Genomic DNA, 24,436 nt, shown 5'->3' with positions numbered 1-24,436 from the left:
CATTTTAAAGTTCTGTCGTTTAAATCAGCATAACATTATCAGGAGCAGACACGTCTGTATTGCCGTTTTTACGTTGTCTCACGTGCATGAAGTTTACGGTTGTAACTATTTGTTGCCTCACAGAAACACTTCCTGTTTTGTCATACTGCATGGGTCATTTGATGTTACCTTTGAAAACATGGGCTGATTGCCTTTCTTCTTCTTTTTTCTCAGACCCGGTCCACACCCACCAGAGGTACCACAGTGATTACAGCTCATCCAGCGAAAGCCCCTCAGTGACCTCCTCTGATCCAGACTACAGACACGGTAAAAGACACACCTGAGGGCTTCTTTAACATTGTTGTTACACGGTTCATGGAGGCTTTTATAATCGACCGTGTTGTGTGACTTGCACGTGTGCAAAGCTTAAGTAGCACGTAGCAGGTGCTGCACACATAATTCATTGTGGTGCATGCAGTCGAGGTAAAAGGGAAAAACCAAAAGAGCCAACCCTTCCTGCGTTGTCATAAATTGCACATTACAGGAGACGCAATGAAACACTTGGCCTACACGGTTTTCAGTTTAGTTCCTGCTGGTTTTTGTTTTATCTCTCTACTCAAGAATGGATTTATACTTGGAAAAACAAGCGAATTATTTCACAAGAAAAACCAGCAGGAGTTTTACTGCTCAGAGTGAGATTTTCTGCTGCCTTCTTACAAATCATCTCCGGCACTTTTTTTCTGTACACACAAATGGCAAAATCCACTGCTTCAGATTTTGGAACTGGATGTTTTCTTGTGTTGTTTTCAGGTGACTGCCACGTCAGTGTATCTCAGTCACATAGTCACAGTCAGGTAATTGTAACTAGGTCATGTTCTCAGCTATGAAAGATTACACAAGGTAACATGCTGCCACAATATCAAGGTAGCGTGGGAAGCCCGCAGTCTGACAATTTCAGGTTCAGGAAAATGACTGAATCATGTATCAGCCATGTTTAAAAAAGGCATCTAGAGCTCCCTTCAGCTGAAATGTCTTACGGTTAGTGCGGTTTGTGATTGTTGCTGTAATACAGGGAAGCCCTTTTGTCCACAACTTAAACTCAGGACAACAACGCTGTAAGACTGTGTTTATTTGACCTAATTTCACTCTTCCATAACTACTCCTACTCCTTCAACGCATGTCCATGCAGGTACATGTGCACCACAGTGAGGGTGTGTTCCATTGTGTGCATGTGAAAACAACATTGACTGGGTTTAATAATCCCATTTTCTTTCCCAGCTAAGAAACCAGGCGAGGTGAGGAGGTTTGGCTCTCAGCTGGCACTTTCCTCTGAGCACGACGCCCTGTCACTGACCAATCACGGCGCACACAGGCTCAGGTAAAACATCACTGTGCTGGAGCTCCTCGCACTACTCTTATCCTTAAATAACACCAACATCCATCATCTGCAGAATTTAGTTCATTATGATGACGGCCATCGCACACAGCTGGTTTATGGCGCAGCAGGATAAGCCCCATGCTTCCCTCGTGAGGTCATCTAACGTGACATCCACATTCAACAGTTTCTGTCCCTCTAATCTCTGGCATTACAGAGAACTGCCTGTTGCTGTTGTTATGCCTGCTGACAGAAAAACCTTGTTTTCTATCCATCCCACTGCACTCTGCGCTCGTTGTCCCCTAAATGCTCAAAGATTACTTGTCACTTACTGTTTGTTTGTATTGAGTCAGATTTGTCCTCCTCATGTCACTGCTTTGAATTATTCATTTTATAAACCAATAAAAATACAATCAAGAAAGGAGGGGAAAAGAGGAGATAAGCCTTGATCTGTTTTGATCGCTCTCTCTTCTCCCTGTAGGCAGTATGAGGGGGCGGCTGATGAAGGTCTGGTCGGGGCAGAGCTGCTCCTTCAGAAGCAGGAGGAGGAGGTGCAGCGGCTCCAGGCTCACCTGGCCAACAGGCTGTCCAGGGCCAACCTCTACCCCCCCGACGACCCCCTGGCCCCACCTCGCACTTCCATGCTCGATCTCAGAGACCCGCTCTACACCTCTTCTGTTCCACTTCGCAAACCCAAGGTGGGTTTACTCCCTGAAACTCCCTGAAACAATTCCAAAAGATAGTCTAAGCTCTGAGGATCCATCCAGTTATTTCACCTCATCGAACGCGATGGTAACGAAACCACATCAGGACACATCCACAGAGTTTTAAAGAAAGTGTGTCAGTGAGCTTTCAGCCATAGGTCCTCCCTACATCCTTATTTTACAATGATGAATAACGAATGTTCTGTTTAATCTCTCATGAGCTCATTGGCGAATCGTTTGTTGCTGCTTTATTGACTGGAAGTTCTGTGAATGCAAAATTGCTGACTTGGAATCATAATTCTGTCAGCTTCTCTAAATGAATGGGATTGTGGGACGTGTGGGGTTTTCTTGGTAAGAAGTGATTTATTTTTGTGTGAACACGTGTGGTAAATATGGCAACCAATCTGCTGATGCTGGCAGTAAACCTCAAATGTTGTACATCAATTATAATCCTCTAAGTGAATTATACGCTCACAGGCGAGGCGCGTTAGCTGCAGTGTGTTTATGCTTGATTGCAAAGCGATGCCATTTTGAACGAGAAAGATCTCAAACTCGAAGCAAAGGAATCTCGCTCTTCCAACTTTTCGTTGAGACTTGATTACACAAGAAAACAAACGAGGAAGTGTTTGCAACGCTGAACATTCCCCTTGACCTGCTGTCAGGAAAATCTCATGATCAGCGCAGCCAAGCATGTCCACATTTTCATGTGGACACCTTTTGACTCTACTTATTTCAAAACGATACATTCAAGAGTCAAGATTTCTATTTGTCACATGCTCATACAGATGTGCAGTGAAATGTAAGGACTGTTCCGCAGGCCATGCAATAACAATAAGAACAATAAACACTCAGTTTAGCAATAATAGAATATAAACTAAAAAATAAAAGTTATTTGAATGTACAAAAAAATAAATATAGAATACTGTAAACAGTCTAAAGTGTTTAAATCGTGTAAAGTGACCAGGGTCCAGTCGAAAAGTAATGTTCAAGATTTAACAAAACCATTATTGAATGTACAAAAAATATAAAAATATAGGAAAAGTTTAGTCAGTGAAGTCAAACGACAGATCTTCGTTCTCATTTAAACACAAAGATGCCTCTGGGAGAAGAGAGAGAAAGCTGCGGTTTTCCATTCAAGTTCGGATGTTTAAGTCCCTGCACATGTTCCATGAATGTTTCTGACCAAAGTAAAGCGAGCGGACGAGGCAGACACTCCGCATTTAACAACGCTTCAGTGCCTCCAACTCCAGCCAGTGCATTTATTTAAACAGTGTGCAGAAAGAGTTTACTTGAACAGTAGCAGTAATTAAATCAAGACGTCTCCCAGTATTACGTACCTACTGTAGGATTTCTGTTTGTGTTGCCTTTGTATCAGGTTTCAATATCGTTTGACTTTTACTAGACTGGAAAACAAAGTTTGAAAATATTTTATTGTCATTCTTAAGGCGAAAAAACAGGAGTTCTTAATGGTCATGCAGCAAAACAATAACAGCAACACGATTAATCGCAATATAATCTTTAAGTTAACATGATTCTTTTTTAAAGTTTATTTAATGCCTTTTGTGCGTTTATTGGAGAGATAGGACAGTGAAAGAGTCGGAAATTAGAGAGTAACACTAACCAATGTTTTATCCAATCCACTTTATTTGTATAGCACATTTAAACGACAAAGAAATGTCTCCAAAGTGCTGTACATATGATAATAAAAACAATTAAATTAATTTCCAAGATGATTCCATAAATATCTTTCCTCCCACGACAGAACTTCCTTGGTCCTGAGTTTGTGAAGATGGCCAGTGAGCCTCCTGTAGCTCTCGCCGTTCCGTCTTCAATAATGGTGAGGATGTGCTCGATTCTGCTTGTGACAATCCAGAAACTGCTTCATGTCTCATTCACGATATGTTTAAACATCCTTTTTTCTCTCTCTGTGATAAGAAACGTGGGAAGGGGGAGGAGGTGCAGCGAAAGGTCGGTGTGGTGCTGCTCAATGGCCAAAAGCTGGAGCTGAGTTGTGACATCAAAGCCGTTGGTAAAGACGTTCTGGATATGGTGGTGGCCCACATCGGGCTGGTGGAGCACCATCTCTTCAGCCTCGCATACCTCAGAGGTACTGCTTGTTTCCTCTGTGTTTTGTCAGGTTTATCTTGTGCTGAAGAAGTTTACTTATCTTACCATAGCTGTTAAAGTTCCTCATTATTATTTCAGTCACGGATCCATGTTGACCTTAAATAATTTCTCAGATAAGAAAACTTTGCAGAGATCCAATGTCAACTTTTCAAACAGCACGTCATTTATTCAGGAAGGCATATTCCCCCCTTGAATGCAAGCTATAAAACTTTGAGATTACATGTCAAGCATGTGAGATGAGCTTTGATTAGTTTTCAGTGCAGAGGTTAATTGTGTTTCCATTTAAACTCATTTTCTACACCTACTGTCTCATTAAAGATGCAAAGCCTGAGTGTCTTTTCTCAGACTGACATTACTGATTCATTCCCTCTTATTCTGACACCTCACCTTTCCTGATCTCCTCCCTGTAACAACCCTACACACAGATAATGAGTTTTTCTTCGTCGATCCTGATGCCAAACTATCCAAAGTGGCCCCAGAGGGATGGAAGGAGGATCCTAAGAAGAAGAAATTGGATGTACCTTTTAATCTTTTCCTGCGCATTAAATTCTTCCTTGATGACGTCAACCTCATACAGTAAGTGAATCTGTGGGATGGTGAGAATCTAAAGAACCCCCTTCAGGACAATAGACAGTGATTGTTTGTCACTTTTAATAAAATCCAAACAAAGTGTTCCTCTGTGTACGACAGGCACGCTATGACCAAACATCAGTACTACCTGCAGCTGAGGAAGGATATCTTGGAGGAGAGGGTGCGCTGTGACACAGAAAATGCAATGCTGCTGGCGTCACTGGCACTGCAGGCTGAATTCAGTGACTACCAACCTGAGGTAGCCATGTCTCTTTAGAGCTCCTCACAGGAGCCTTAAAGTCAGCTTAAAACTGTTTACGTTAAAGATTGGTTTTAAGTGCATTGTCACAGATTTTCATTTAAAGAGCTTGTTTGGATATTTCCTGAGTTCTTCACTGTTTTATGAAGTAGAAATACTCAATACATTCCTGTAAAACTCTTATGAAAACATCTGGTTCTATCCATTCAAACTTAAAAATAACACATTCAATGTCCGTGCCTTAGCTCCATGGGAAGACTTATTTCAGGCTGGAGCACTACCTGCCAGCAACAGTCCTGGATAAGTTGAACCAGACCACCATCAAAGAGGATCTGCCCAAACTTCACAGCAACTACTACGGAGCATCTGAGACCGAGGCGGAGTTTGAGTTTCTCAAGGTCAGAGAAGTTTAAAGGAGTCAGGATTTCAGATACCAAAAAAAACAAAAAACATTTTTTAATCTTGTAAGAATTCTCTGCAAAGTTTTGGACTAACATGATCAACATGTTGTTATAACGGAGTGGCAGATTTTGAATAAAAACATTTAAAAGACATATCTCTGGCAGAAGCTTTTCTACAAATAATAAAGATTACAGTGGCAACTACAAAACACAAGTAGCCGTGCAGAGCCACTGCTTTGCATCCTGTGAGTCCAACAACTACTCATGTCACTGAGCTGAACCAAATCTAATAACCTTATCAGGTTGTGTTTCATCAGTTAAAATCAGTGTTCTCTTATTGGTTCAGTGATCCAATTAAAGACCTCTTCTCTGAGTCCTCAAATCTGATCTTTATAAAAACATGTGCATCTCTTCCTCTATGTCAGTACCGGTATTGTGTTTCTTTTGGAAATGTAAGACTCTTTGTGTTTATTCCCTTAAAGGTGAGCCAGAGGCTGACGGAGTACGGTGTGCATTTCCACCGGGTGCTTCCTGAGAAAAGGTCCCAGACTGGCATCATGTTGGGTGTCTTCACAAAGGGGGTGCTCATCTTTGAGGTCCTTAATGGAAATCGAACCCCGGTGCTAAGGTTCCCCTGGAGGGAGACCAAAAAGATTTCCTTTGCGGTACGTTTTTTAATTTTTTTTATCAGAATTTAGAGTGTGTCACACTTTAGCATGGCCCTTTGTGTTCCCTGTTTTGATTTAAAAAGAGATGTAACTCTTCATCCTGCAGAAGAAGAAGATTTGCCTTCAGAACACATCAGATGAGATTAAACACCAGTTTCAGACAGACAGCAACAAGACGTGTCAGTATCTGCTACAGCTCTGCTCAGATCAACACAAGTTCCACCTGCAGATGAAGGCCCGCCAAAACAACCAGGAGCTGCAGGAGCTGGGTGAGACACAAGTTTATATTCCAACAGCAATGACTTACTTATACCTTCAGATCACAGCAACAAGGAAAAAACAGGAAAACGTCTCATGAGGTCTCGATCTCTCTCTGATCTTTTTCCAGCTCTTTTATAAACATGTCGAATCCCACCTCTCCTCTCCAGATATAAATCATTGATGTGCCTCACATAACGTTTGATTTGTCATTCATATTTGAAATGTGCAAAAAAAAAAAAAAAGAGCAGACTAAAACTCATAAACCATCATCTTAAAGGTGCACTATGTCGATTTGGTAGCGAAATGTTAAAGTTTACAGAATTGAAAAATGTGTATGCTATATTTTCTGATTTAAATACACAAACGGGTACAAAAACAAATGGGTCCTAGAACACTGTGAGGGTCTGACCAGGAGAGTTACAATGTCTCACCGTAACTTCTCACGCAGCAGTTCATCTTCTTACAGTGATACAGGGAGCACATATTAATCTGAGGACACTTTGTGTTTATAGTTACGAACATGTACCTCCCAATCTTTACACTTCTCCAACTTTCAAATATATCTCCCCAAAATCCATATACATTCATCATTTCTCCCTTTCATTTGTCTTCTTTAAACCAGATTGTTGACACAAAGTCACAAGAAGGTTTAAACGATTTTCCATGTTTGTGTTTCTCAGAGAACAACCCTCTGAGCAGCTTGCAGTATCCTGTTGACCCTCGGGGTGTGAACACAGTGGGCAGAACGGTGAGCTCAGGCAGCCTGGGCCCCAGCTTGTCTACTCGCTCCAACCCAGACCACCTGAAGAGGATCTCGTACTCAGAAGTAGCCCTCAACAAGGCCCCATCCGGAGCGCTATTAGTCCAAGATGAGCTCCACTTTCCAGGTTTCAATCCAGCCACCTCAACGGTCCTTTCCAACCCACGGATTATAAGCCGCTCCCACCACAACCTCGCACACATGCCAGAGTCTCTGGAGCACCAAGCATACGGGTCATACCACGGCCAGTCGCACATCAGGATGAGTCAGGCACCACCGAACCAAGTTGCCTCTCGCTTGCAGCAACAGCAGAGAGCAAGCTCAGACACAGACTCGCTCTCACAACAACAGGACAAGTGAGTAAAAAGACGTGACGTGGGAAAACACTGCCACCACCAAGTCATGCAGAACCGAGATGGTGCAAGTTTGTAATGACATGCTTTGATTGGCTCGTTCTGTGCGAGCTAACCCTGATAGGTTGTTTGACTCAGACGGGTTTATAAAAATACAAAAGGACGACGATAGAGACCCAGATTACACACAGGTTTATTTAAAGGAACACTTCAGTGTAATGTCGTAAGTGACACTCAATGATCAAAGTGTGTTAAGTAAAATTTGAATGACAGGATGTTGCCTCCTGCAGCTTTAACATGCAAATATAAATGAAGGAGAAAACTTTGGACTAAAGCCGGAGTGGGTGTCATTGAGGCAGTCATGTTTATTGCTTTTGTTTAATCTCTAAACCATCCATAAAACTCTGCAGCAACTCTCTTATGTTTGATGGATTTTTTTAAACTCCCTAATTAACCCTTTAAAGTCTTATTTCAAGCACAGTTCAGGAAATTGCATCTTGTGTTTAATAGTCGGCTTTTTGTAGCCTCTTCAGTCTCCTAGCTCACTTCAGGACAGACTTGGGTTACTAAGGCAGAGCTGTAGTCTTCACTAACACCACTGAGACGCAGGGCTGTGCCTCCGCCCTCTAATTAAGCCTCGAGGGGTCTGGCTGTGTGGGTGCACATGCGCCCTCGTGTCTGCCTTTCTTTCTTTTCTTTTTTTTCTTTTTTTTTTTTTTGTGCGATGGTGCCAACCTGTGTGTGTTTTTCATAGGAAGAAAACCCTCTCTCGTACCGGTTGCTCCCTCTCGTGTCAGGAGATTTCAGGATTCTCTGTGCGTTAAAAAAATGTTTACACACTGAAGTAGTAATTAAAGTCATCCAACATAAGAAAGTTGTCTCATCAGTAGGGTCGTCATAACACTAGAATTTTAAACTTCAATATGATCAAAATAAACCGTACTGATAACCATTAAAATACCACAGCAACAAATACAACTAATCGTCACCACAAGTTTAAAAACATCTTATTATTAATGGCCAAAATTGCGAGTAAACCTCTGAACACTGTCGACATTGTACGAACACATTGCCAATGTATTGTGCAGTTTAGACTGTCCTTTCTCTTTGTCCGTTTAACGGAAATGTAGCTCGTGAAGCTACGTGAAACATCTGTGTTTGACTAACTGTGAACGTGAATGGACCACTGCTGAGGGAGCAAACCTTCCTCATCAGTCTAAATGTCCATGGCCTCTCTCTCCCTTCCAGATCATTTGGAGTCGTGTCCCACAGCAGCCCAGCCTGGAGTCGAAAAAAAGAATCGGACTCGTCCTCCATAGAGGACACTGGACAAGCGTACGTCGTAGGTAAGGCTGATGATGATTGGCCGTGTTCTGAAATCTGAAATGTACGTCTGGCTGCTGTACAGTAATTGTGTCATTTTGACTCTACATTAATAACAATACTGTTATTATATCTCAACCGTAGTTTAGATTTCACAAAGTATCACATCAATCATCCTAAACTACAGGCAGGATTCATGGATTGCAGCAGAATGGCTTTGTTCTGCATCTGCTCCATCTAAAGGTGTTATTGACGAATCATATCACTCTAATCAAACACGTCCACAAAGTCGACCTTCTCTGTTTTGAGTCTCACTGTTAGTCTTTATAAAGGTTTATTTCAGCTCCAGACCGACTCCTCCGATGTGAATTTAGTGTGGAGCTGATCTAACCCCTGCTTTCATTAAATAACATCAAAGTAGCATTGAGCCTGTTATAAGTACTGCGGTGCAGTTACCACATCGTCTTGGCAGACTGTGTGTGTAAGTTAAACAAATAATATTAGACGCTTGTTTTGCAATGATGCTGATTTGCTTAGAAAGGAGACGCGTAATGCCAGAAAACTGCGTTGTGTAACATTTAGATATACCCAACCAGCTCCAGTGCAAAGAGACGCTGTTCAGGGAGAATTGAAACACCTGCTTGTGTTTCGGAATCAGTCCTTAAGAGTGCCGAAAAACATCAGCTGCAGGAAAAATACGAAAATGAAGGCCTAAGAAGCTTAACATGAAACATCCCACATCAGTCAGAACATTTCTCTCTCTCTCTCTCTCTCTCTCTCTCTCTCTCTCTCTCTCTGTCTCTCTCTCTCTCTCTCTCTCTCTCTCTCTCTCTCTCTCTTTCTCTTTCTCTTTCTCTTTCTCTCTCTCACTCTCACAGACACACACAGATTCTACTTTACTCAAAGAAGGAGAGCTTTTTGACTCACGAGTTTTATCCTTTATGAAGGATAGAGACTAAAGAATAAAACCTCCAACAGATACTGTTCTATATCTTATATAAATATTTATTAATGCAGCATGTTGAGCTTATTGTATTTTTGTCCATGTAAAATACTGTGTTGTCATAAGCTGGTCTGATGATGCAGGGAGCTTTAGGTTGAGTTACTTACAAATAAATGTTGAAACAGATGTCTGAATGTTAACTATTTAAGTGCCAAGAAGTTTGTGTTATTATTTCTCGTTGTGTCCTGATGACCTCTTGTGTTGTGTTCACAGGCGTCAGTATGCACAGTTCCTCTGGTACTCCCTCAACCCCGGCCTCTGTCAATGGTATGTACTCGTTCACTCTCACATCTATGTAATCATATCCTGACCGAGCCACAGCCAAGTGTGGATCTAAAACGCCCCAAAAAGAACAAAAGACTGTGTCCTAAATCAGACTTATATAAGACAGAAATGAGTCTCTGTCCTCTCTACTCGTCTGTGAAACTGGCTCTGGTCCCACTCTTTAATAGCTTCATGCTTTGCACTGAACTCATGACCTTTCCTTTCATCCTAGCTTAACCCTTCTTGTTTCTAAAGTTGGGGCCTTTTTGGAACAAATGCTTGCCTGGGCTGATTAATAGTAAAACATGTGGACATGCTCTCAGAGTGGTTTCATTTAAATCCCCTGTGAAATGATTACCAAATGACAGTACAGTACATTCCAGTAAATGTAACAACTTGTGTTTCTTTGGGTTTCACAGATTCACTTAAGAAGAAGCTCAGTGCCTTACCTTCTCCTGAGAGAGAAATCACAACTGTACACCTGAAGAAAGATGTGAAGTATGGCCTGGGTAAGCGTGTTTATGAATTTTCCAAAAATAGCAACTTCCATTTCACACCGTCTTTGCTGCCATTTCTCAGCTGTCAGGGCTGACGGGAAATATAAATGACTTTTGTGTATCCCCGGTTGTTTTGTATTTGAATGTGTGCACATATATTTATGTGTTCACTTGGTTCTCCAGGGTTTCAGGTTGTGGGAGGGGAGAACTCTGGTCGTACGGACCTTGGCACAATTATTAGCTCCATCACTCCTGGGGGTCCTGCTGATGTCAATGGCTGCCTCAAACCTGGTAGGACAGTCAGCGTTTTTTTTTTGTTTTGTTTTGTTTTTAAATATTTGTCTTATATGGTCAGACAGTATAAGAGCTGTGATCATAGACTGGACTATAAAACATGGACGTAGTTTCAGTGATGTCTCCCATTTGTTTCTGAAAAGGTGTTTGAGCCGAACGCTAGCGGTCATCACGTGGTAAATTTATTCTCACTCTAACTTTTGTTCAGTCGAGAAACAGACAAGAGGCGGGCCTTAACCCTCTTGACAAACAGCTACAACATATCCACCTGTCAGTCAACTTAGCCACACACCCAAGTCTGCAAATGTATAGATGCTCCTTGGCTTCGAATAAATCCAAATAAATGAATGACAGGAAAACATATGATGATGCCTGATGCAGTGTGAATAAACAAAGACACCGGATGTGTTTTTGTACCAGGCTGTACTGTACACGTTTGTTTCTGCTTTATAAATGTGTATTTTAACATTTTGGTTAAAGGGACTTCTTGGGTTTTTGGTTGACACACAAAAACCTGTACTATCTTTCCCTTCTGCATTGGCTTCATGTTTTCAAACCAGGACTTTGTCGCTTTTTGAGTCGTTCAATCTGTTTCCAAAGAAAAGCGTCTTCCACGCGTTTCTCATTTTGTAATGTTTATGCAGGTGACCGGCTGATCTCAGTGAATGATGTGAACCTCCATGGCCTGTCTCATCCCACCACAGTCGATATCCTGCAGAATGCTCCTGATGATGTTAACCTGGTGGTGTCTCAGCCCAAAGAGAGACTGTACAAAGGTATATTCTGACACATGAATGAAGATACAGTAAAATGGTTTGACATCCACCTGATAAAAAAAATCTGGACCAATACCAAATAAACTATTCAGCAGATGGCCGATTCACATTTTTTCATCATTTTCTTTGTAATTCATCTATTTTTAAAATGACCTATGTGATTTGATGCATTGAACCATTGTTGTCTGTATTAAACTGACTTAAAGCCTAACATAATTGCGCTTCTTTTATATTTTGGCAGAATCTTCTTCAGACTATCTTCCCTACCAAGCCAACTCTGCATTAAAGGCACTTAACCCCGGACAGAGACGAGACCTGGATTTTGATAGCTCCTCAGAGGAGAAGGTGGTAGCAGGAAGCCCGATCACTCCTCTCCCAAACGCTGGCACACTGTCATCCACCTCGTCCCCAGTCCACCAGCTCATCGTCCTCAACTCACAGGACACCAGGACAGGAAGTGTCGCGAAAGTCAGCAAGCCTCCTGCTGTTGATGTTCAGCAGATCCTCGAGAGAACTAAAGCTGTTCCTGCCAATGCACCCATTGCCCAGCATCAAAGACCAGAACCTGACCTGAGTTTGGATCCTACACCTCCAGCTCTGCCGCCCAAAACTAGAAAACCTAAAGTGTCTGAAGCTCCCAAAGTCACCGAGCATTCAGACTGGGGGGATTCAGACATGGACGAGGAGACTTATTCCAGTAGTCAAGAGAAGCTCAAGGTCAAAAAGGTTCGGCCTTTGTGTTCATGGATCCTTCTGTGATTTTCAAAATGTGCTTTTTGTACATCCTTCTACGTTTGTAGTTTTTTACTCGGGTCATTCAGGAATAAAAACGTTTTTTTAAATCTTGATTCCAATAAAAAACGACTTTAGTCAAAAGAAATAAGGAATACTTCTTCCACAATCAAGCATTTTACATTACCTGTCAGATGCTTGGCTAAACTAACTGAATATTGTACAGTATTTAACCCTTGCCTATCATGGCATTTACGATGTCAATGCGAGGCACTTTATCTGTAAACTGCATGTTTTATCTTCCACCATTTCCTCTCAGCACAACCGACTACAGCCTCCTCACCCTGCCCTCGATCCCTCTCTCTCTTTCTGCATGTCCCAGCTTGTGATAATTCCACTTAATACCCTGTTCTCTGTTTGCAGGAATACATCACGGAAAATGTAAATGGTAATGCCCCAGGGGTCAATAGTCTCCATCCAGGAGAACTATTTGACGTTGAGCTGTCCAAAAAAGACAGCAGCCTGGGCATAAGTGTCACGGTACTGTTCGGCAAGGTTTTCACCCTCTCTTTGTTTTGACCATTTCCCCACCTCATCTCGTCACTGTTGTTCGTCAGTATTCATGTCGCTTGGACTGGGTTGCTTTCGTCGCGCTGCATGCTGTCAGATCTGGAGGCTCTTGTGGGACTATTGTTTGCTTGAAACTTTTTGCATGCCGTCTATTTAACGTCTTTTTTTTTTTTTTTAAACTAATGAAGTCAGACAGTATGATTTGAACCTTTGACAGTAAAGAGTTAAGCACAGGTCTGCTTTGTCAACTTTCCAGAGGTTTCCTAGGTGTTTGCTGCTGACTCTAGAGTGACTCACTGGAGTGCCACTAATCTAATTTCTCTCTTTTATTAACACTCAATGATAACTGACTAAACGGTGCGTCTCAGACCAGGGTTGATGTCAGTATTAGTTTTGAAAATAATCAGTGATTGAGTGTTTCGTTGTCTCAGCAAACAAACAAAAATAACCACAAAATCCACCCCAACAATAAACTCATCATCATGACTACCATCACCTAATGGACGTTTAATAGCATTGAATAGTAGTTCACTAGTCTCTGATTATTTAGATTTAACCTCACAGCGTAGTATTACATTTTCAACTCATTCATGGTTGTGTATGATGAATGCTTTGTCTAACTTGTTTAAGGAATAATTAGAAATTCAACCAAAGCTTAATTTGAATATGAAGGACATTTAACAAGGGGAACATCAAATTCTGTCAACAAGGCAGAAAGGGAGCTATAATGGTGTCATTACAAAAAAAGATATAGACTGATTGTTTATATACTGTAAATTTGAATGCCTTGAATTTGCTTTCTTTGGACATTAGGCAAACAAAATAATCAACAGCATGCTGCAAAAACGTAAGACCTTTTTTAAAAATGTATTCCCAAGCTGAACTTTAGGACGGCTAAAGAGAGACGGGAAATGTTGGGAGGAGAGTGGGGGCGACATGCAGCTGTGGGCCGAGGTCAGATTTTAGCCCATGCAGATGCATTGAGGTCTATAGCGTCTGTATATGGGGCGAGTGTCACAACCGCTAGACCATCAGCAACCCCACAGTAAACCATCTTTATGGGTGATATGTTGAACAGTGCTAAAATAAGTCCAATCTGAGAGTTCCTTACAAGAGCTTTAAGGAAGTGTTTCTTTGTGCTTCACTGGATTTCAGCAGGCATGAGGCACAGTATTAAAGCATGTCTGATGTCCAAGTGGTAGCTGGAGGGGAACTAAGAGCTTGATGTCCTTGCAAAATGGCCTTCATATACTTTTCTCATTAACTTAGGTTGATGTTTTCTTTTTAAGTAAACTCGAGACAATTCATTTGTTGTTCACCAATCACACTTAAAATGGGAAAAAAGTCCCCCCCCCCTCCATTGACCCCATTAGCAAGACATTATTTACTGTTTCTCTTTGGCTTGTTAGACTTAAAAGGTTTTTGTTTGTTTTCTTCCTCAGGGGGGAGTCAACACGACTGTTCGACATGGAGGCATCTACGTCAAAGCCATCATCCCAAAAGGAGCAGCCGAGCTGGATGGAAGGATACAGAAAGGTAAGACAATGAACAGAGATTTCTAATTCGATTTAGAATAAGTGCTACAAGCTGGAGCGCTCAACTTCATCTGTTTAAATCAACCACTCGGTCCTATGCTCAGGCGATCGTGTGGTGGCTGTGAATGGAAAAAGTCTGGATGGAGCCACTCATCAGCAAGCAGTAGAGGCTCTCCGAGACACCGGGCAGGTGAGGGCTGACATTTAAGACGAGCGCCCTGCCGCAGATTTTAATTTCCACCTTTATGTCCACTAAATCTGTCTATCCCTCAGATGGTGCACTTGTGGCTGGAGAAGGGTCATCCGCCTGCAGACAGCATCCACCCTCCCCTCACACCTCAGCGCACTCCACCAGTTTCTGAAAGAAAACGAGACCAGACCCAGAGTATGGAGCCTCAGTTTGAGGTTAAAGAGAAACCAGAGTACAGCTTTATTACAGAAGGTACGGTGCTTCAATATTCTACACAAATAATGCTTCTAAAGTTTTATTAAAAACCGCTGCTCTAATGTCTTTGCTGATTTTTGTCCTGCACAACTTAAAGTAACAAAATAAATCTCACCCTGCTTTCTCTTAACAGCCAAACATTTAACCAAAACTCACTTCCAGGCTTTACAACGACCTCAAAGAAATATCGTCTTTTATTGTCCATTATACCTTTCGTAGGTCTTGTGAATGCATCAGGATTCATTTCAGCCTGATGTCTCCTCACAGGAGGTCTAGAGGCGACCTGTTTAAGAACACTTGGATGTGTTGGTTCATCTTGTCAGTAGCATTAGCGCCTGTTTTTGGTCAAATTCATGTGAGTCCACAAGCCTGGTAATGAAAGTAAGGAAGAAAACACTCAGGTCATTTAGGTGATCACTGAGACACTGTTCTCTGTAATGACGTTACACACTGTATGTAATGTCATTTGAAAGGAAATGAGGATGTGTGTACAGCCCATTAGCTGCAAGCTGTTGCCCATTAAGAGCTGGGTAGCTGGTTTCCTCAGACTGTACCTGCTGTTAACCTACTCAGACTTACTCTAATCTATTTTACAAGCAATATCCATGTTCAACCCTGGATTACATTATTAGTAAAAATGAGCCTGGTGTTAATGTGGTATGTTATTGAAGTCTATTTCTGTGTACAGTGGTGTGTAAGTGTCATCTTTGTGTTTCCTTGTTATGTAATGGCTCAAAGCAGGATTACATACTAAAGAATTATTAAGAGTTATTCCACCTGATTGGTCAGATTTCTAACACCAAACATGTTAAGCGTCAAAGACCTGATTCTTTGCCCTCAGACGAAGCGTTAAACCATTTAAGCTCACATTCACACAACACACGTCCGGCTCACCGTTACCTGCATTTCTTCATAATTGCAGATAATGTGTTCGACGTGCGCCTGCTGAAGAACACGTCCGGGCTGGGCTTCAGCTTCAGTCGGGAGGAGAACACGCTCGAGGAACCGCACGGCTCGAGCATGGTGCGCGTTAAAAAGCTGTTTCCTGGTCAACCGGCTGCAGAGAGCGGACGCATCAACGTTGGCGACGTCATCCTGAGGGTCAATCAAACCCCCTTGAAAGGACTCTCACAACATGTTAGTGGGGCTATTTATCCTTCAACCAGCATGGAAATCAAGTTTGCTAGCATCATTTATTTATTGCAGTGTTTACCGTTCATTTAGGAGGTGATATCAGCCTTGCGAGGAACAGGACAGGAGGTGACTTTGCTCCTCTGTAGACCTGAACACGGGGTTCTTCCTGAAATGGACACCTCAGCCCTGGTGAGTCTTTTTTGTCTTTAGCTCATTTAAGTTCCAGTACTTAAAGAAAATTTAAACTAACTTTGTCACTTTATTTTTTCCAGACACCCATGCCTTCTCCTCGAAAGGAGCTGTTGCCTCAGGTGGAGCCCAGCCTGAGCTCCGACAGGGCGACCTCACCTTCGGATAAACTGCCCAAGATGACTCAGAGCGCCGTGGAGGAGGCCCTGGAGAGAATGCAGCTCAAAACCCCCGGGCGCCATAACAGCTACAGCGACAGCACAGAGGGGGACGAGGAGGTGGAAGAAGCCTTCAGCCCAAACAACCTGGAGCAGAGAAAGCAAATGTGGGAGCGGAGTGTCTACCACACCCCCGGCAGCAACCTGGCATTGGGACGCTACGACAGCACGGGACAGCTGGACGACAGCGCCCACTCGACATTCTACTCCCCGAACCTGTCGATGACGATATCTGACCTCAGCAAGAGGTATCTGATGGTATCTGGTATCTGAATTTAAAGCTGTTTTCACGTGTGAAATGTCAGCACAGCCTGACTCTTTAATGCATCCTGAGTTGAATACTCGTATGTATGACATATGTGGGAATTTTTTTTTTTTTTTTTTTAAAGTGTTTTGTGTGTGTGCGACGACACCGTTAATGTCTTGTATCTCATATTGTTTTGTCTTTGTTTGGTCAGGGGCGCTTCATCCCCTGTGATGGCTGATCTAGAATCATCTCCCCGGCTTATGGTGTCTCCCCCCTCTGCCCCAAGTCCTGATCCCCTGCCTCCTCCACTGCCTCTGCCCTTAAACCTAACTCTGTCTGGAAATGGACAGGACATGGAGGACTTTGTTCCGGTAAGGATTAAAGAAGGAAATCCCTTAAAAAAAAACACAATCTAAAAATGTCCCCAGACTGACTTAAAATGAGTTTTGTGAATTTTAAGCTGAGATGGGGTTTTTTTTTTTTTTTTTTCCTGTTGTTAGGACGTAGAACTACATGTCTCGTTGGTGAAGTCAGAAAAAGGCAGCCTGGGCTTCACCCTCACTAAAGGAAATGATCATGGGTGCTACATCCACGACATCGTCCAAGATCCAGCCAAAGGAGATGGAAGGCTCCGGCCCGGTGACCGGATGATAATGGTACAAGTTCATCCCTGATGTCTGATTCTGACCAGTCTGTTTCAGCTGATGTTAACAGTAGTAAAACTAACTCTACATACAGTACACCTTTAAAATCAAAGGTTTTAAAAGTGCTTTGAAAAATATACATAAAAAATCATGAGAATCCCAACAACTGAAATATAAAAACAACAAAAAAAGAACCAAACCAACACCAAATGAGGAAAAACCCGATCCACACAAAAACCCAACCAGCAGCGATCACAACTCCATCCAGTGTGAAGTGTTTGGATTTAACAAAGTAAATGGGTGTTATTTAGAAAATTAAAGGTGCAGTTTAGCAGTTTTTTTCCTACTTTTGAACAGAGCCCGACCTGCTTTTTCCACATGCTTCCAGTGTTGATGCTCAATCAAGATAATCACCTGCTTGCTCTACTTTTATTCAGTATTTAAAACACAGTTTACACCAGTACGATGCCTGAGCCTGTTCTTCTCATCTCCAGGTAAATAACACAGATGTGAGCAATATGGGCCACACCGAGGTGGTCAATCTTGTGCGTGCAGCCCCACGTGTGGTCGACTTGGTCGTGGGGAGGGTCCTGGAGCCCCCCAAGCCCTCCATAGAAGCCCACCTGCTGCCTGACATTTGCTTTAAGGGCAGCCATGAACCCCTGGGTGAGAGACGGCCCTCCTTTACAAGATGAAACCCCGAAGGCATGTCTGCAGTTGACTGAACGTACTGTTCTTTATTTCTTACTCCTTGTTGTTTGTCCAGGTTTGCTGCTGGATGGAGGCAGTGACAGTGTTTACAGCGTCTTGTATGTGAAAGACATCCAGCCAGGTTCATTGGCCTCTGAGGAGGGGAGCCTGAGACCACTTGATCTGATCCACTACATTAACGGTGCTCCCACCCAGGACCTGACTCTCAGCGAGAGCACCAGGCTGTTGGAGCTCTCCCTCCATGACCTCACTCTCAAGGCCACCAGGTAGTTGTCAAAAGACTTTCAGCAAGCTTTAGAACGCGGACTCATTTTCATGGTTTGATCTCGACTGCATTGAAATGCATCATTTCAACAACTTTATTCTTGTTTTTTCTTTGAATTCTTCTTCTGCTCGAAGGGATGGGAAGCCTGTATCTCCTGAGCTGCAAAGCGTCTCTTTTCTTAACAACAACATCAGCCCCAACGTTTCCTCCAGTATGAATGGTAGGTTTCAGGACTTGAAGGGCTCACCTCTGCACATTTTGATAGGCTCACTTATTTTACATCTAATTACAATACTTCCCTTTGTCCTGAAGGGTTTCTTATAGGAGAAGATCCAAGAGATACAGAGGGTATCGCGGCCCTTTGTCCTTTAGAGGTACGTTTTCTTTCCATGATTGATCGTCTTTGCCCCGATAATAAATAATGTCCCGACCAAACGGGGATCTACAAACATAAGAGGGAATTACATGGTGTCTGCTGAATATTCAGGAGGACATCATTACGCTGGATCTGGAGAAGCCGCACGCAGGAGGTCTGGGTTTCTCTGTGATTGGAGGAGAGAGGGGGATATTTGTGAAGTCAATCACACCGGGAGGGATAGCAGAGTCTTCAGGCAAACTGCAAGTGGGAGACCGGCTACTGAAAGTGAGTGATGATTTAAAATCCACTGCTCAAAATGTTAGCTTTGTAGGTCTTATGTATATGGTTAAATTCCTGTTATTTCCACCAAATGCATTTCAATAAATAAACCGTGTAGAAGAACAAAAACAACCAGAGAGCTGTTAAATAAATGGTTTCAATTAAACAGTCTAGTTTTCATTACGAGTGTCTTTAATAAAAGCAGAACACAGGACAAGAAGAGATGACAGCAAACACGATGTATACTTACATTAAGCCCACAAAACTCAGTGTGTTCGTTTACACTTGTTCCTGTTATTATTGACTTATTACTGCTGTTCATAACCTTCCACTCCCAGTATATCATTAAAGCAACATTTTAAAGGAAAGAAGAGAAATGAAATTGAATGGTGGAAAAGAAACAAATACACGACGATAGTAACAACGGTAGTGATGCTACATGTTATCGTTTCAATCTGGTCTATTAGGTGATTTATATTCAATCCATTTGTCCCACAATCTGACAGAGAAAGTTCATTTACTGTATATAACAGCATACTATCCAAGTCCTCCTCTTTGGGAGTCTTAGTCCATTTTTTGAGATGAACATAAAGACTGTATATACAGTAGAACCTTTCAGTCTATTTTTTGTGAATGTAAAATCAGGACTTTAACCTTCATACTCGCTTCATACATGTGTGTAGTTGAAGCCAGGACAGGCGGGTGAAGAGGTTGTTCGTCTCTTTTCTTGCAGGTGAATGAAGATCTAATGACGGGTGTGTCCCACACCAAAGCTGTAACCACCATCCGTAAAGCTAAAGACCTGGTACACATTGTGGTGTCCAGACCGCCTGACCAGAAGCCAAACACATACCTGGACTACCTGCCCATCGACTCTGACAAGTGTAATGGAAACACGGGTACGAGCAGAGAACCAACACATGAAGAAACGCATGTTTTTGTATTTTACCATTAGTGAAGATTGAATTCAGTTCTGTATGTAGCAGTCTTTTAATCGTGTAACTTCATGTCTGTATTTCAGATCTGAGTGAGGACAGCGGAGTGAAGACGAAGCTGTTCGCTCCCAAGAGTGAGCTGAAGTCTGGCAGCTTCCCCCCAATACCACCCATAGGTACCAATACACAGCCCATAGAAAACTCTGGAGGTCGTTTCTTATCAAATAATGAATGTGTTCACTCAGCAAACATACCTCTCTGTGTTTTACAGACTATGAAGATGAAGAGAAGAGAGAGACGGAGCACAGCGCCGAGCTTTCAGAGGACACAGACTGTGATGGCTCGTCTTTACCTGAAGACTCCCCCGAGGTAAACATCGAATCCATCTGGCATTTTAAAACACTTCCTTTACCTACATTTTAATGTCTTGTATCATTCTTTTCAAAATAGAGCTCCCGTAAAGTGGAATGGCAAGAGGAGAGTGTTGATGATCCAAGGAGTGAAAAGTAAGATTTGCTTATTGGATCTTTAAAATGTTAATAATTTATAATATCTCTCACCTCAATGTTAATAATTTTTTTGAATCATCAGCTATCTGCAGATGAGCGCTGGGCAGCCTGATGAAGATGAAATCACATGGGGGAGTGATGAACTGCCCATTGAAACCATGAACTCTAAACCAAGAAATGGTAAGACCGTCTTTGACTCAGTACGTGAGATTTAGATTTTAGCACACGTTGGTGTCAGATCCAACAGGATATCTTATCATTTAGAATGATCCCCTAGTATACTGAACAATACAGGATATGTACCCCAAGAGAAGGGGAGTATCGCGACACATTGATTCTGCTGTCATTGAAAAATAGCAGGACAATCATGTGATTCATCACAGGATCTCGTTAACAATAAAAATGCTCCAAAGCAGGTCAAGTTTAGGATTATTGTATTTATTCAGATCCACCTCTTATCCTCTTTCATCCTTTAACTTCTACTCACCGCTGTCCACTTCTTCTTTAACCAATTACCTTCATTTAAATGACCCTTATTTATGACATTAACGCCACCATCAGGAGTCATGAAGTAGTGACGTGGTGAGTTAAATTTCCTACAAAAGAGGTCAATGTGTTTTTTTTAGATTAGAATACCAATATCCAGCACCAGCATTTCAATAAAACTATCTCACGAGTCAGGATGACAATATCTTGTCATATGGATATGTTTCTGTCCCTGATGTCTTCCTCACCCCGTCCTCCCCACAGCTCCTGTCTCTCCCAAAACATAATCTATTAAAACATATTGCTCTTCTCCATTTAGACGGGCCAATCATCACAGAGGACGAGTTGACCTCTTTGCCCCTCGTCAAAGTGGTCCCTGATGGTCAGTACACGGGACCGAAGCTCAACACAGTGGTGCGCATGATGAGGGGGCTCCTGGAGCAAAAAGTCCCTCTGCAGGAGTTTGAGGTGAGGATGGGCTTTGTGTTTCTGTGCTATGGGATGAATTTCTGTCGTTTAGTTCCATATGAACATGTGGTGGTCTTCTCTATGGCAGAATCTACAGAACCTGCAGCCACTGGACGACTGTTTGATTGGTCAGACAAAAGAGAACAAGAAGAAGAATCGCTACAAGAATATTGTCCCCTGTAAGAGACGTCCCACATGTGTTGTTCCATACTTTGAACAGTATACTTTCATAAAAGTCATTAAATTTAATCATTAACATCATTTGAGATATGAATTCTGTTTGCATGTCTGTTGTAGTTGACACAACTCGAGTCATGCTGGGCAAAGATGGCGGCTACATCAACGCTAACTTCATTAAGATGCCCGTGAAGGATGAAAGCTACATGTACATCGCCTGTCAGGGTCCCTTACCCACCACTCTGGGGGACTTTTGGCAAATGATCTGGGAGCAGAAGTCGAATGTGATCGCCATGATGACGCAAGAAGTGGAGGGAGGGAAAGTGAAGTGCCAACGGTATTGGCCGGACACACCGAGGACGGCGGAGATGGTGGACGACAGGCTGCAGATCACGCTGATCAAAGACCAATATCTGGACAACTTCGTCATTCGGCTCATCGAGGTCAAAGATGTCCAGGTTAGTTCATGTAGTCGCGTCAGCCTTCATTTGAATTCTAAACGTTACCGGACACATGAGAATAAAAGTTTCTCCCTCCGCAGACCAATGAAATCCAGTGTGTGACGCATCTGAACTACACGGGATGGCCGGACCACGGGACACCTTCACAACCGGAGCAGCTGCTCACATTTATTTCTTATATGAGGCACGTGCATCGATCGGGCCCGATAATCACACACTGCAGTGCGGGCATCGGTCGGTCAGGGACCCTCATCTGTATCGACGTGGTTCTGGGCCTCATCAGTAAAGATGCTGATGTAAGTCGTCGACTATCATATCCTTGATTATTGCATACATAGTTTAAGGGAGCTTCTTCTTTTTATTCTGTATGATCCTAATCTAATACATGTTGTTTTTGCAGTTTGATATTTCAGATGTTGTACGGAACATGAGACTTCAGAGACAGGGAATGGTCCAAACAGAGGTTGGTCTTAAAGCTTTGTAGCGCTATGAAAACATACTAGCAAAAAATTCTACACCTTCACATTGTCTTACACATTTTAACCCCCCCCCCCCCCCCCCCCTTTTTTTTTTTTTTTTTACAGGACCAATATATTTTCTGCTATCAAGTGATCCTCTATGTCCTCAGATGCCTTCAAGCCGAAGAAAACATCTCAGGATAGCAGAGAGCGTTGGGTGACTGTTTCACACGTGCAAAACAATAATGGAGGAGTCGACACGGGCAGACATTGCCAAATTACACTAAATGTTTTTAAAATGCCTTAAAATATTCAGCTCCTTGGAAGTAAATCCTTTTAAAGACGTCTATATTTTTATGTTTGCTTTTTTTGAGTTCTCTCTCTTTGGCTGCTACTCCCTTTCGATGCATTTATGAGAACCAAGATTGTATTTCTTATCCTCACCCACAAGACAATACAAATGGTTTTTTCCCCCCACAGATTCTTGGATATTTTAAAATAATGATGAAAGTGATCAATGACTTCATATTTTATGTGGAACAAATTTGTGTATTTTGAATCCTATTTTGATGCTGGAACATGCCTTGACAGAATACTATGTCAGTATTTGCTTTGTAAATCTATTATACAGTAATTCCTTACTGCTTGAGGTAAATGATGAAATTAAAAGTGTACATATTCATCTCCTGAAGATTAAACTGGATACATTTTAATGTGGTGTATGGGAATTATTTTATCTGACACAGTCAGTGATGTTCCTGGTCTTGTTTTAGCATATTGCCCCTGAGATACATCTGATAATCTTCTCATTGTACTCTATTGAATAATGCTGCATAAAGGTTAGCACCACATTCCCTTCTTTAATATAAACATAAACTGTGTACAGCTTCTCAAAGCTTCATTACGAATAACACCACTGCAAAGTAAAGCTCAGTCCCATTTATTTACCCCATGTCCTAGTGTGTGAGTGCCTCGTTGCCCCTCTGAGCAGAGTGACAAGGGGTAGTGGGAAAGTCTCCTATGAAACAAGACAACCCTTCAAGGTTCTGATACTTCATCAGTAGTCATAAACAGGTTTTACACTAACAGATAAGATGACAACATAATACTGAACATAATAGCTTGACTTTATTTAGGGCTTTATTGGGAACCCAAAGGATGCACAAAAACAAAGAGGATTTCTGGAAGAAATCTCAAAACTCTGTTTGGTGTGAATCTCTTAATGCTGCCACCTGACCTACCCCCTCCAACCCAATAAGAATCCGGACACCCTCACCCTGGATGTGAACCTGCTTAATGTGAGGCTAAGGCTAAATTTTAAGAGCGGGGCATGGATTGGGACAAAGAGCGGTAGATTTTTTCACCTGCTTCAGGGTCGACAAGTCAACAGATAACTTCCCATTTGTGCTGTAGGACCTCAACAGTGGTGCCTACAATGTTACATGTCCGCTAAGGCTGTAAGAGTGTATTTTTATGGTAATTTGGCAACCTTTTAATTAAACGTCACCAAAATTGACCAGAGGATTGCATCAACAATCTCTAGAAAACATCACTACAAAACATGTTAACTGGAGTCTTTTTTGCCACATTATTTCATTGTAACATTTGCCTTTAACTTTTTGAATTTACATCATAAGATCCCCAAAACGATTCATTGTACAGAATGACTGTGCTGCAGAAAGAAGGTAAGGTTGTCTAACACCTTTATCACCACTATGTGGTGCCATAATTCAGCAACAAATAACAGTAAATTCATTCTGAAGTTGACGATGAGTTATAATGTAGTCTTTAACCACAGAAGAAAATAAAATTATTGCATAATGTATTTTACAGCTCTTTTTTCTAATCAGACATGAATTATTAGAGTCAGCGAAATGAACTTAATGACGTGAAAAATCGTATAAATTATTATAAAAGTCAATTTGGAACTTAAAAGGATTATTAAGGAAACATAACATTGCTGTAAAACGTCAAAGTAGACCCCAAAATAAAGCAATTCTC

The 24,436-nt window shown here is 42.0% G+C and overlaps 1 protein-coding gene across 3 annotated transcripts in view; it reads left to right on the top strand.

Annotated features, from left to right (window-relative positions):
* ptpn13 (protein tyrosine phosphatase non-receptor type 13) overlaps positions 1-23,148 on the top strand; it is a 46,085-nt gene extending 22,937 nt beyond the window's left edge. Inside the window, exons 8-49 of one of the 3 annotated variants that reach the window (XM_079364344.1) lie at positions 214-306; positions 1,258-1,357; positions 1,836-2,052; positions 3,821-3,895; positions 3,994-4,165; positions 4,611-4,761; positions 4,876-5,014; positions 5,260-5,412; positions 5,898-6,080; positions 6,190-6,352; positions 7,025-7,460; positions 8,706-8,803; positions 9,997-10,050; positions 10,467-10,556; positions 10,728-10,835; positions 11,483-11,614; positions 11,856-12,340; positions 12,770-12,886; positions 14,359-14,452; positions 14,556-14,641; positions 14,725-14,893; positions 15,819-16,033; positions 16,121-16,219; positions 16,303-16,685; positions 16,896-17,055; positions 17,185-17,340; positions 17,823-17,994; positions 18,095-18,305; positions 18,439-18,524; positions 18,617-18,678; positions 18,792-18,947; positions 19,675-19,840; positions 19,963-20,052; positions 20,148-20,245; positions 20,327-20,382; positions 20,468-20,565; positions 21,191-21,339; positions 21,428-21,518; positions 21,637-21,974; positions 22,058-22,273; positions 22,378-22,440; positions 22,562-23,148. In XM_079364344.1, the coding sequence (XP_079220470.1) occupies positions 214-306; positions 1,258-1,357; positions 1,836-2,052; positions 3,821-3,895; positions 3,994-4,165; positions 4,611-4,761; positions 4,876-5,014; positions 5,260-5,412; positions 5,898-6,080; positions 6,190-6,352; positions 7,025-7,460; positions 8,706-8,803; positions 9,997-10,050; positions 10,467-10,556; positions 10,728-10,835; positions 11,483-11,614; positions 11,856-12,340; positions 12,770-12,886; positions 14,359-14,452; positions 14,556-14,641; positions 14,725-14,893; positions 15,819-16,033; positions 16,121-16,219; positions 16,303-16,685; positions 16,896-17,055; positions 17,185-17,340; positions 17,823-17,994; positions 18,095-18,305; positions 18,439-18,524; positions 18,617-18,678; positions 18,792-18,947; positions 19,675-19,840; positions 19,963-20,052; positions 20,148-20,245; positions 20,327-20,382; positions 20,468-20,565; positions 21,191-21,339; positions 21,428-21,518; positions 21,637-21,974; positions 22,058-22,273; positions 22,378-22,440; positions 22,562-22,639 (6,458 nt within the window). In that variant the 3' untranslated portion in view covers positions 22,640-23,148. Of the gene's footprint in view, positions 1-213; positions 307-1,257; positions 1,358-1,835; positions 2,053-3,820; positions 3,896-3,993; positions 4,166-4,610; positions 4,762-4,875; positions 5,015-5,259; positions 5,413-5,897; positions 6,081-6,189; positions 6,353-7,024; positions 7,461-8,705; positions 8,804-9,996; positions 10,051-10,466; positions 10,557-10,727; positions 10,836-11,482; positions 11,615-11,855; positions 12,341-12,769; positions 12,902-14,358; positions 14,453-14,555; positions 14,642-14,724; positions 14,894-15,818; positions 16,034-16,120; positions 16,220-16,302; positions 16,686-16,895; positions 17,056-17,184; positions 17,341-17,822; positions 17,995-18,094; positions 18,306-18,438; positions 18,525-18,616; positions 18,679-18,791; positions 18,948-19,674; positions 19,841-19,962; positions 20,053-20,147; positions 20,246-20,326; positions 20,383-20,467; positions 20,566-21,190; positions 21,340-21,427; positions 21,519-21,636; positions 21,975-22,057; positions 22,274-22,377; positions 22,441-22,561 lie in introns of all 3 variants that reach the window. The other 2 variants (XM_079364343.1, XM_079364345.1) reach the window with 2 other exon arrangements.
* The last annotated feature ends 1,288 nt before the right edge of the window (positions 23,149-24,436 follow it).

Source organism: Symphodus melops (genome assembly GCF_947650265.1).
Source record: "Symphodus melops genome assembly, chromosome: 16".
Lineage (NCBI taxonomy): Eukaryota > Metazoa > Chordata > Actinopteri > Labriformes > Labridae > Symphodus > Symphodus melops.
The sequence above is the reverse complement of the archived record's forward strand: the minus strand, read 5'-3'. Positions and strand labels throughout refer to the sequence as shown.